Source organism: Geospiza fortis, unplaced genomic scaffold, assembly GCF_000277835.1.
Source record: "Geospiza fortis unplaced genomic scaffold, GeoFor_1.0 scaffold88, whole genome shotgun sequence".
NCBI classification, from domain to species: domain Eukaryota; kingdom Metazoa; phylum Chordata; class Aves; order Passeriformes; family Thraupidae; genus Geospiza; species Geospiza fortis.
The window spans coordinates 1,545,795-1,558,444 of NW_005054434.1; the positions used below are offsets into that span (position 1 = coordinate 1,545,795).

Genomic DNA, 12,650 nt, shown 5'->3' on the forward strand with positions numbered 1-12,650 from the left:
AGCAGGAATACCTTGCACAGTGTTTATCAGCTTGGTTTCTGTGGATCCTCTCACTGGTTATCATGTTGTTTATCTTGCTTTTTGGAATGCAAGATGCTTTCATGCATGCTTTATTCACAGTGGTCTGGCTATTTTGATTACAAATCCTTATGGTGAATGAGGAGTTAACTCCTACACATCTTTAAAGATTTATCTGAAAGAAGAACATGGAGTAGGAAGAGGGGAAAACGTTTTAAATTAATTGAAATACTTTATTTTTTGTCAGATTTCAGTCCATGCATTCTAGGTGAGGAAGTGTGAAAAATTTGAGAACATATTTGCTCAAGGCCAGAGAAAACAAAATGCTTGGTGCAGATGTGAGTGGCTTCTGAATGATGGTATGCATTCCCAGAAATCTCCAGGGAATACATGCACAGCATGTGGAAACTGAATCCTTGCTGAATGAAAACATGGATGCTTAGAAAGGCAGCAGTGAGGGGCAGAAAAGGGACTTGGGGGGAGGAACAGGCTGTCAGGAGGACAGCCTAAATGTGGGTTGTGAAAGACTTATTTAAGTTAACTTGTACAAATCAGTCATTCCCAATTATGCACATTATGCAAGAGAAGCCTGCCTTCACATGTTTCAAGTACTGCTGTACTTAAACATTCCTGGAAGCTGCATCAAGCTCCTCTGCTGCACAGAGCTGGGCTCCAGAGCAGGGAGGGCAAAAAATGCCCAATTTATTTGCTCCACAAAACAGTAGGTTAAACATTTCTTTTTAGCAGAGAAGGCATCTCTCTGGCTTGCAATTTCCTATAAGAATTACTAAAGTATCCCATATGAAGTTGTATGAAGCTTCCTTGTTTCCAGGTTAAAGTCTCTCCTTTCAGGATGTTTTCAAATCAGACTGTTCCTTTATCTTTTTGTTGTGGTGTTATTCTGGATTTTTTCCCTTTCTAATTGTTAAAGATTCATTCAGGATTGTTTCCTTACTCTGCCTAGTCCTTGACTGTTCCACTGTCTGTTAAGTATTCAAGTAATTTAACTTGCCAGGTACTATACATTTTATTTTTTTCTCTTGAAGATATTGTAGGTATGCAGTATATTAGTTCCTCTGAAGGACTCAGAAAATATTTATGTGAATTTGTGCATTTCTGTCAAATGAATATCTGGCAGAAACGTATCATTTTATCCTAAAAGTGTTCTTTCCTGTCAAAACTCAGATATTGTTTGATCAAAGAGACATCTTGAATCTCTGTACTATCATGATAATACTTTACTGTTGTCTAAGGATAACAGGAGGATCTCTAAGCTTACAGTGTTTGGAAATTTTGTTGGCTAGTTTCAAATACCATTTATGTCATTTAAGACTTTTGCTGTTGGAGATGCAAAAATAATAACAAAAGAAACCACTTCTGGAGTCTTTCTGGAGGAAGCAGTAATAATATGGAAAAGTAGTGTCCAAAAATCTACAGTATATCTAAACTCCTATGAAACCCAAATGGAAAACTTCTGAGTTTGAAAATCTATATCCAGAATATAAAAGATAGACAATTAATTTAGTCTTAAATGTGATAAGACTAAGCTGACATGCCTATTGCTTAGCTGTTTGATTTCAGCACACAGTAAAACCAGAGGAAGTTCAGCTAAACAAGCTGCTGAAGCACCCAACTTTTATTAAAAGTAAGCCCACGTATGGAATAATGTTGTTACAATGCCCTGGGACAGGCTGGCCATCATTTCTTTAGAGAAAATCTAATCTGTGGGTGGCAAGTTAAAATTCACCATTGCTTAACATTTTCTAATTAAATGGCTTTAAGGCTGATTATCCTTCTTGCCAGTTTGAGGTTAAAAATATTTATATTTGTGGATATTGCAGGAATCTTGTCAGATACTTATATGATTCTGGATTAAAGAAACTTCATCACTTCAGGGATGGTAGATGTAAAAGAAAAAGAGTTTTCTTACCTTCTCTTTTTCCTTACCTCAACTCCTTTAGGATGGCACCAGGCCTCCCCTGGACAGTGATGTGAGCCTGGAGGAAATTGCTTACAGTGAGCACTGTGATTGTTACACGTGAGTATCTTCTACTTTTGACGTTCACACTTCATGTGCAGTGCCAGCAGTCTTTGGTGCATGATCAGCTGTGTTTTCTTGGTATTATTAATAGAGTTTATTAACTTTATAAACCTTTTCCCTTAGGGTATTTTTCTTGCTTTTCCTTGTGGTTTTTTTTCCAAGAAGTTGGTAGGAATATATGGATGCTAAAGTCTTCTTCCTCTGGAATAGTCTTCACATTGCAAATACAGAACAGTGGAGGCCTTTTGGTTTCCTTTGGTTTTATTTTCTAATTCTTGCATCATCTGAGGAACAAAGAGCCCTCTTTAAGTTGTGGGCCCATACACAATGGTGATGAAAGCAAATTGGTTAAGCAGCCATAAGCAGCTTGTTCTGTCACAGAGTTGAGAGCAATCTGTTTGACAAAGGAATGAGGGCCCATTTCAGCTTTGGGAATAGCAAGGTGTGGCTTTAGGGAAAGCTTGATGACCATGCCTGTCAGAATAATTTGCAGTTATGGTCCATAAAACTTAAAAAGCTTTAAGCTGTCCAATAATTTAGTAATGCTCAATGTTTTTATGGAGCTCACAAAAGATAAAGGTTATGACAGGCTGCTTGCCACAATATTATTGGGAAAGATGAGTAATTTTTCTTTCTACACCTTTCACTCACTGGTTTATAGTCCAGAGGTTTTTTGTTCAGTGTGTGGAGGTTTTGGTTTGTTTTTTTCTTGTGGGTTTTTTGTTTGAGATTTTGTTGTCTGGTTTTGGGTTTTTTGATGATTGGGTATATCTGTATTTTGAGTTTGGGGGTTTTGTGTGTGTGTGTGTGCATGTGCTTGGGTTTTTGTTGTGGGTTTTGATGGTTTTGGTTTATTTGGGGTTTTTGTTTTATCTGGTTGGGTTTAATTTTTGATTTTTAAATACTTTATGTCTAGTACCCCCAAATGAAGCATGGGGAGTTAATTTTGAAATTTTTTTTTTGTTTGATGACTTTCACCAGCTGAAAGACATGTGAAAGCTGTTCCAGTTCCAGGAAACTGTAAAGAAATACTTAAACTGATCTGACCATGCTTTGTGGATACTATTATTTTAGGAGCATGTTAACTTAACTATTGATGCAGCTTTGAGCAACTCTTTTTGTAATGGTGAGGGCTCTTATTTGAATCTCTCATAAGATTTATTAAAAAAAGAAGTTATGTTCCTAAGAAGTGGCACAGTATTAATCAACCCTTTGGCATTTTCAAAGATGCTGAATGGGGGTTTAGCCTCTTCCCTTGCTTCTCATTAATTTGATCTTAATTTGTGGCTAAAATCTGAAGGGCATCACTCCATAATGAAGGTTGCAGACTACATAATCATCAGGCCTCTTTCCAGTGTTCTTAGGATGAAACTTTGTGACAGTACAACCAAATTTTAATGTCATTTTGAGTGTGTTCCTATATGCCATCAGCAAAACAGAAGTTTATCAGCAATTTATCCCCAAATAACCTGTTGTTTGTATCTCTAGAGGGGCAGACCTTTCAGCTCTGGTGCGTGAGGCTTCCATTTGTGCCTTGAGACAGGAAATGGCCCTGCAGAATACTCAAAGCAAAAAGGGTAAGAGAGCTTTAAAAAGAAAATCTTAACTGAACAGTGACAAGGTAAATGGAATATCAGGTATTTAAAGGAGTTGAAGACAAGCGTAAGGCTGTGAAAGCTGTACATTATTGATTGATTGACTTCTGAGCAAAACAAAAATTGAGTCAGATAAGGGGAGGTGGGGGAAGGTACAGGAAAAATGGTTATGCCAGAAGTCAGCACAATTCTTTTTTTTAAAGAATTGAACGTTGCAGCCTTAAAGAAAGGTTTCTGTTAAACGGTTATGTAAACTGATTATTTTCTAGACTAAATAAATACACCGTTGCCAATTTCCCCTGTCACTATCAGAGACTGTATCACTGATGTATTTGGAGGAGGGTTGTAAACTGCACATTCCCTGGTTTCCTACCTTTGGCACCCAGCTGTGTTGTGTAACTGAACACGTACATCCAGCACCGATGGACTTGGGAAGATCTGTGCCACTTTTGATCTTTGGTGCTTAGCTCATCAGTGCCTCTTGCCAGGACTTTAACAGGAAGTTATAAATTGATTCAAGTACAATTTCTGCCCTTTCGTTATCTGTCTGCACTGCTGGTTTAAGTTGTATTTTTGTGGGGATTTTTAAATTATAGATTGAGACTTTTATGTAAAATGCCTGTCTGTTTAGATTTCTTCCCAGTAATTTTGTTTGTTATTTTATCTTTAAGCCAAAATGCAAAGCTGAGATGGAATTGTGACTTTTCAGATTACGTCCTTGGAAAATATTGTAGGCTTTCATTATGCCCCTGATTTCTAAGAGTAACACTGGTATTTTAATGGCTTTGAATCATTCTTTTTGATCTAGTACCTATCCAATCTTGTCTGGATTTTAGCAACAGTAGATTACCAGAGCACAGTGTCTGTATTCCCTGTTCTGAGCCAACAAGCATGTTCAGCTAGAGGAGGAAAAAACCCTGAGCTATAAAAACCTTCCCTGTTGTATGACTTGGTTATCCATTTTGCTTGCTGTAGCTGGCTAAAACTCTTGATTTGAGGTAGAAATATCTGAGTTTATCCTGGTTATTTTGATAATTGTTCAGAATAGAGCAGGCTTTATTCAAAGCTGTTCATCCCTTGAATTCAGCCTTCACAGTTCAGATTGCAGCCTAAGCACTGACTGTGTGAATGTGTAGGCAGCCAGCAAGTCAGTAATACATGTACAGCTTGATTTGCATGTTTATAGCAGCTGCTGCTAGCACTGTCCTTGGGTTTCCAAGATGTCAGCCCTGATTGGTATGAAAACATGTGAGGTGGTCTCTGATTTGAGACCCTGTTCATTCTTATCTTCAAGATAAAGACTGGGGATTTTGTTCCTTCAGTGTTGAGCAGGACAAGCTCGGCTGCCTCCCCTCCCACGCTCTGCTTGGCTGCTGAGTGTCCTCCTCAGTCAGTCCTTTGGAATCAGGGCTGCTCCTTTCTGTGCTGGAGGAACTGTTGCAACTCCTTGTTATACCTGATACTTTCCCTCTGGAATAAAATCGGGGGTGTGTTTTTTTTAACACTTGGCAGTGGTTTGCTTGAAGGTGCTTTTAGAAAGTGAAATGTAAAGATATCCTTTTGGTGATATTTCTTAGGAGAATTCAGAAATTCTACTGCTAATCTGAACAGGCCTAGGCAAGCTGATCATGTTAGTCACTATGGTCTAAGAATTGCCAGATACAGAAGTTTTTTGGGGAAATTCCTAACAACTGGGCAGAGTTCCACTTTTATGCAGCACCCCTGGATTTTCTCATCATTGGGCCAGCACTGAATGCCCAGAAAGGTTCACTGTCATTTGCAAACTTGGAGTTTCACTTCTGCCTCCCTTCTCCAAACCACTGAAGATGGTGCATAAAAGTGGTTTCAGCAGCACTGCCAGAGTTGGCCCCACCCTGCTGCAGCAGTTCTGCAGTTTCTGTCAGGCTCCTCAGAAACTTTGGAACACCATGTGCTCCTGGTGACTTCTTCCCATTGACATTTTAACACACCTACCTTTTAGCTTAATCTTGTGTATTTATTTCAAACAGATCTAGTCACACAGAATGTACAGGATATGAGAAATAATAGAGAGAGAGCCTGAGAGAGAGCCTTACTCCTATTTCAGCTGCAGTGACAAATACAGACCTTCTAAACCATGACCCTTTTTGTACATTTTTGTAAGAGATAGCCAGTGGTCCCACATCACCTGCAGTCTATAGGGCTGATCTTAAGCAGAGAATCTGTGAGACTTTTTGTTAGAGCAGTTAAGACCAAATGTGGTTTAACAAGTGAGAATAAAGTTTTGCATCTTTGCAATTGAATTTGAAAAGCAAGATATGGTCCTTGTTTGATAGGAGCCATGTATCCCTCACTCATCTATTTAAATAGGAGAACTCCCAATTTCATATTTAGAGTCTTAAGTACATTGTCTTATTTTTAAAAGACTGTACTTGTTTATATACTTCATTATTTTAATTTAACAATATAAATTGTTTTAAATAATATTTGTACCTACTTGTTCAGACTAAATGGTTTGGTCATCAGAAATCAAGGCAAAGTGTGTTAAAGCAAGTAGCCAAGGTCTAGATTACTCACAGCTACATTTTCTACGTGATCAAGCTTTGGGCAAGCTTTTATCACATAATAAGCATGAAGCAGTCTAACTTAACCTGCAGTGAGAGGTCAGCTACCTAGCAGGACATTTTCTCTCCCTGTAGCCTTGTCACAGTTTGATTAAAAATTACATGCTTAAAAACAAAAGTGAAAGCAAAATTAAATTCTCCTATCTTTATTGTTTTATGGAGTTTTAATGACTCAGTCTAAAAGTCATCCGTCTTCTGGGAAAGTCCCAGTTTGAACCTTTTTATTACTGTAAATAGCATTTCCTTGGGGAAATAGGTGAAATTCCTGATATTTTAAACTTGCATCTTCAGATTTTCCAGGTGTTATTTTATCTGGTAATAGGAATGTTGAACGTGAGCTCCAGAGAAGTGAGATGAGAAAGCAGTGAGGTTGTATGTTTAGTTCAGTGAAATTTAACCTTCATCTTTACCTGTGTTAAAGGTAATCATAACTGTAGGCTATTTGCTCTTCTGCTTAACACCTTAGACAAGATATATGTCATTTTTGATTCAGTATCTTCCATTTGCTTTTTAGTCTTTTACTGTATCAGCAGAAGATTTTTGTTCAACTCGGACTCAAAACAGATTAATGTTAAGAGTTTTTTCATGTTGGGACATCCAATTTAATGTGGCAGAGGTGGAAATAAAAGCAATAATCATCCTAATGAAAGAGATAAGAAGAATGCACCAAACAAGACTACAATTTGTATTTCTGACATATCTGGTACCTGTGCACAGTGTTAGCTGGTAATTATTTATGTAGTGGCATTTTAGGATTTTTAAATCCAGATTAAACAAGGCACTTCCTTGTGAGAGCAGAGGAATCTGTGACTTATTTGATGTATGCTTATGTTTTAACATACTAAGAAAACCTGTTCAAAAGGTTATTATTAGGAATAATTACTGTGGAGAGCTGCATTAAGGTCAAAAAGGCAATTTGCATAAACACAGGGAGTTGTAGCAGTGAAAGCTTTCATCACTTCTGTGTAATGCCAGATAAAGCAATGATATAAAACCAATTACTTAGAAATTGAGTAGAATTGGAATGATAGCAAAATGTTTTCTAGATACTTCTTAAATAACAGAGAAATTTAATATTGAATTTATGTTTAAAAAAAAGCCCAGAAGTGGAAGCAGCAGAATTTGAGGGATTCACTTCCAGAAAGTGAGTTAGGTTTCATGAATGCTACTTTGAAATACATGCAACAGTCACTTGATTGTCCCTTGTCTGCAATTTCAGTCATTTATTATGCTTTGTTCTTTAAGCAGAAATCAAGATTTCTCGTAAACACTTTGAAGAAGCTTTCAGGAAAGTGAAGTCTTCAGTGTCCAAACAGGTAAGGTAAAATTCCAGTATGTAAAGCTCATTACTGCCTTGGGAAGGACACTCTTCTGATGCTGGAGGCTGCTGGGAATGGTTGAGGTGGATTTCAAACTGACACTGCCTGATTCTGCATTAAACAAACCTGATGTCTGTGTTAAGGTCAGAAATTAAAGCCTCCCTTTTCAGCTGCACTGTATGTAGATGGCTTACCAAGATACCAAGGTTATTTTTTACTGTGATGCCTTGGACTTCACTGACATTCCCAGATTGATCATTAACCTGGCCTTAAGCTCTTATGTCTGCTGAGCTTTCAGTGTAGAAGTCAAGGCCTTTAGTGTGCACCACATCCTGCCACAACTTTTCCTCCCCTGTGATGATGACACACAAAAAGATGCTCAGCCTTTTCTGGTGGTGTGCAAGAGATGTAAATTTGAGATGGGACACAAAACACACTTCATGATCTCAGTTATTTCTTATCACTCTTTTCGTTATTTGGATTTGTCAAGGAAGTTTGTTCTAAGCCTTTCCTTATGCCCTTTTTCCTTTTAATGACTGAAAGGAAAGCTGTTCAGTCATCTTAATTACTATAATTTTGAAGTTAATATATAGGAATTGCTATTATTGCAGAGCTTGTGTCTAGGTCTCCATGTCTTGCCAAGAGTGTGCTGTGCTGCAGCCAGAATACAATCATGTATTCACATGTAGCACTAGCCAGAGAAGTTAGTAAACTATTTCCTTTCATTTTTATTGTATTTTGGTGGTCAGTGACCTTTCATAAAATTAAAAGTGATCTGTGGCTCCAAGAGCCTTTAAAAATGATGTTGGCTGTTGTTTTCCCTTTGCTAATCACTAAACAAACAGCCACAAAAATTTAAAACATCTCCTCTAAAATGGCAATGACAGTTAAGTATTAGAACATATTCCTTCTGGTTAACCAAAAATGTTATTCTGCATCTCAAAGGCAGCTTAAATATCACATATCTGAGAGTCCTATATTTCAGTTACATTCATCTGAAGATTTGTCAGTTAAATATTTTGAAATATCTTTTGCAATACAAGATACTTATGTCCCATTTCCAGCTGCTGCTTCCTATCTGCTAGACAAATTCAGTCTTGACAAAAACTACACTTTGCTGTGACACTGGAAAATTTTTTAAAAAGGCAATAAAGCTGCATCTTACTGATGTGGTGCATGTACCTCTTCTATCCCATACACATCTGGTTTTGGTTTAATTGGTTAACTCAAGATAAACAAAAAAAAAATATTCTTTAAGCTATGGGCAGACATTACGTTCTGAAGCCAGATATTTCAGTGGAAGTATTCTGCTCCTCAAAACTCTCATTTTGAGTGACCAGTGAAAAGGGTTAAGGAACAGTTAGGTTAGACTAGCAAAGGCTGATCCTGTCTGTTCATGGTGCAGAACTAGAGGGGGGAGGAAAGTGTCAATTCAGCAGCTCCTGTGGTGGAGAGGGCAGTGCCTCCTCAGTGAAGCTGCCATCTAACCCAGCATGGCAACAGGAACTGTAAGAACTCTGCCTGAGGCCTCTGGGAATTACACCAGTGGTGACTCTTCCTGGACAGCCTCATTTATGAGCCAGGCTAATGGAGGTTTGCCTTCTTTAGGTTTTTGTTTGTAAATGTTTTAAAATGCAGCTAGTGACTCATAGAGCTGGTTTGTTTCACTTGCTTAAATACTACACAAAGTCACTTTTAAATACTGTGTAATTTTTTACCACTGTCTGAGGTATTTTTCCTCTTCTCTTGGCACTGTTAGGATCAAATAATGTATGAAGAGCTGCAGAAGTCACTGTGCAGGTGATACATTTGGACAATACCCAAAAGAGACTCACTACACTGGTGAAGAGTTCTGCAGTGCCTGTTTTCAAGAGGCAAGTTGGAAAGAAGCTGTACTAAATCTATCTCTCAACTTTTTATACTTTTTATACCTGAAAAAATGGTCATCACAACCTACTGCTCTAAAGCATCCTTAATTTAACTGTCTCCAGAATAAAAGATACAATACATGCTTCCCTCTGATAACCATTTACATTTTCCAAATGAATGCTTTTAGTGTTAAAAAGCTAACACCATTCTGATCTATTTGGTGCCCTGAATCAGAAATCCCTGAGGCACAGGCCAACCCTTCCAGGTGTTTACACTGCTCAAACAGCTGTTTTCAACCACCAGAGAAAATTGCTGTTTCCCAGAACAAGGACAGTGAAATTAGGCTGGGAAAGTGCTGCACTGGATGTTATCACACCATTAATCATGCATTTTCCAAGGACAGTGACACATGAGTGTGCCAGCACAGGTTCTCTGAGCTGCTAACAGCTTCCTTCCACCTCACCAAAATAAACTGCCCACAGATGGCAAGCTGGGAGGGTCATCTAGGAGAGAGTAAAGTTTGGAAATTGGAGAAGTGCTATGATACTATGATTCAACCTAGGAAACATTTGAGTTAAGAGGTACTTAACATGCTGGTTCTTAATTATTTTCCTTAAACAGATATATTTTCAAAATTGGGAAGCATCCAAGTCAAGACAAAACACTGAAAAGTGACAGATTATGAAACCTACAAGCCTTCAGGGAAAAACCCAGTGAAACCCCAGTGAAACAGTTTTTGTAAGCAACATTTAATCTCCTACTTGAATTCATTTAAACAAATACCCTGAACAACCAGATCTAACTACAAGACTGACCTTGATAGAGAATAGTACCTTACATCTTAAATTCTTCTCAGAATTGCCAGCTAACAAGAAATCTTGTTGCACCTTTTTACCCAAAGGTACACGTTATCACATGTAACTTAGCACCACAGACTTGAATTTTAAAAATATTGATGATCATGGCAGCTTGTTCTTACCACTGGGATTTTTGCTCAGCATGGGACAACATTCCCTCCCTCTCCTAGGGAAGCTGGTGCCTGAGTGACTCAAATTCTGACTCATCAGACTAACAAATTAAGCCCCTGGATATAAAGCAGATGCTGATTATGTGCCTGCTTTTAATTGTAAATCAGACTTGAAGCTTCAGTGATGGTTCCCAGAAATCCAAGATGAAGCATCACCATTTTCAATCAATACCAGGTTGGGAGGAAACCTCAATGATCAATGATCATCTGGTTCAAGCTTTCTTGGCAAAAAGCACAGTCTAGACATGATGGCCCAGCACCCTGTCCAGCTGAATCTTACAAGTGTCTGCCATTGAGGAATCCACCACTTCCCTGGGGAGATTTTTCACCATGAGAACAATCAAATAATGGAATAGTTTTTCCTCATTTCCAGTTGGAAGCACCCCTTACCCCTCATCTTTTCCATGTCACCCCTGTAGAAAGGGAATCTCCCTCCATCTTTGTAACCACCCCTAGAACATAGTGCTAAGTTCTCTCCCTAAGCTTTGTTTTCTCAAGGCTGCACAAACACAGTTCTCTCAGTCTTAGCTCATAATACTACAACAGTATAATAATAATGATACACTCAATTCACTTGAGTGGACCAATGAAAAGAATAAATTATTTCTCCTTTATGAATATACAGAGAAGATTCCTACCACCATACTTGATAGCTGCAGATGATGACCTTAAGCAGGAGTGGAGTCTTCAAGTCCTGGCATATCCACCTGAGAATTTTCCTTTCCTTTTATGATGATATTCCTGTGTATGTATGGAGCAAAAAAGCAAAGTAGGGCTTGAAAGGCAAGAGAAGGGAGGAAATGCTATCAAGGTGTAGGGAGATAGAATATAAGAAAATAAAGAGAGTGTAGAAAGTAATCTCACCCCTAAGGAGTTGCAGCTGGGCCAATTATCAAAGATTAGGAGCAGGCCTGACTTTACCAGGCCACAGCTGTAACCAGTGAGAAGAAGAGGGCTATAAAAGAGTGGGGTGGCTGGGGGAGAAGGGAGCTGGGGTCAGTTGGCTGCTTTGTGAAGAAGAAAGAGTCAGTGCTCTGAGGAGCTGCCCACGAGAAACACCAGGAAGGTGTGAAACTTTTGTGATAAGGAGACAGCAGTGTGGAACCCCTGCAAGAAGATGACAACATCAAGGGGCAGTAATAGCACTACAGTCTTGTCAAAACTGCCAGCACAAAACAGGTGTATTATTCAAGGTGTCTCATGATCAGGTGATAGAGGAAGTAGGACGCAGGAGGGTTTGAATGCACAAGAAAATCTGAAGTTAAGGTGAAAGGAGAAAAAGCCAGGTCAGTGAAGTATCCTGTCTGCTTCCTCACCTGGGCTCCATGTGCCACAAGGAGCAGGCAGGGGTAGGCAGCTGAATTCCATTTGCCTGCTCACACATGCTCCTTGTGGGAAATTCTGCTTAGGCTATAGTATGTATCACTAAAAAAACAACGATCCTTTGTACAGAGAAAATGGGAACTGCTTTAAGGAAGGAGCCTTTTCACCCAATAGAGACAAATATTTTGTTCTGCATAGGCAGCTACCACCCCTCCTAGCAGACATGCCTTGAAGTTTTGCCTCCAGTCACCTTGTTTCTGTTGTGACAAGATCAAGAAATTGTTCATCATGCCATTCTCCTCTCCCTTTTCCTGAGGCTAGCAACATATCAAAACCACAAGAACGAGCCTGTCCCAGAGCACAGTAGGTGCTAACATAAGGATGGATGGGGGGCAGAGGCAGTGCAGAGCACTGTCAAAAAGAGAAAAGAAAAATGCTGTCTTCATTCTTGGCTCAGTAGAAAACTTCTTCCACATCTCTGTTCTGACTAAAGTCTTGTATCCCACTGCAGGTTGATTGTGAAATAGATTTGCTAGAGAAAAGATAGTTGCATGGAGTTGCAGGTTGCTGTGCCAAAGGCAGATCCACATGATTCAGACACACCTATTTATCAGATTGCTTTCCTAAGACCTTGCAGAAGCAATGCTGGCAGACCCAGAAGTGCCTCCTGTGCCTTGCAATGAGCAAGCTAAACAGCAGAACTTGCTTTGCTCTAAGTCTTTTGAGACTTCCAAATTAAAGAGCACAGTTTCCAAAAGCTGTGCCAAACTACTTACACAAGGTTGCTGCTTCAAAGTCACTTTCTTCCTCTCAGTCCAGCAGGAGTAGGGCAGGCTGCAGTCTGTAGCACTGATG

At 39.0% G+C, this 12,650-nt stretch overlaps 1 protein-coding gene across 1 annotated transcript in view; it reads left to right on the plus strand.

The window, feature by feature from the left end:
• The window catches only part of NVL (nuclear VCP like), a 39,380-nt gene extending 28,290 nt beyond the window's left edge, over nucleotides 1–11,090 (plus strand). The window contains exons 19-22 of the mRNA XM_005427024.2: nucleotides 1,980–2,056; nucleotides 3,548–3,636; nucleotides 7,506–7,573; nucleotides 9,336–11,090. Coding sequence (XP_005427081.1) covers nucleotides 1,980–2,056; nucleotides 3,548–3,636; nucleotides 7,506–7,573; nucleotides 9,336–9,380 — 279 coding nt within the window. The 3' untranslated portion in view covers nucleotides 9,381–11,090. The remainder of the gene's footprint in view (nucleotides 1–1,979; nucleotides 2,057–3,547; nucleotides 3,637–7,505; nucleotides 7,574–9,335) is intronic.
• Nucleotides 11,091–12,650: the final 1,560 nt, after the last annotated feature.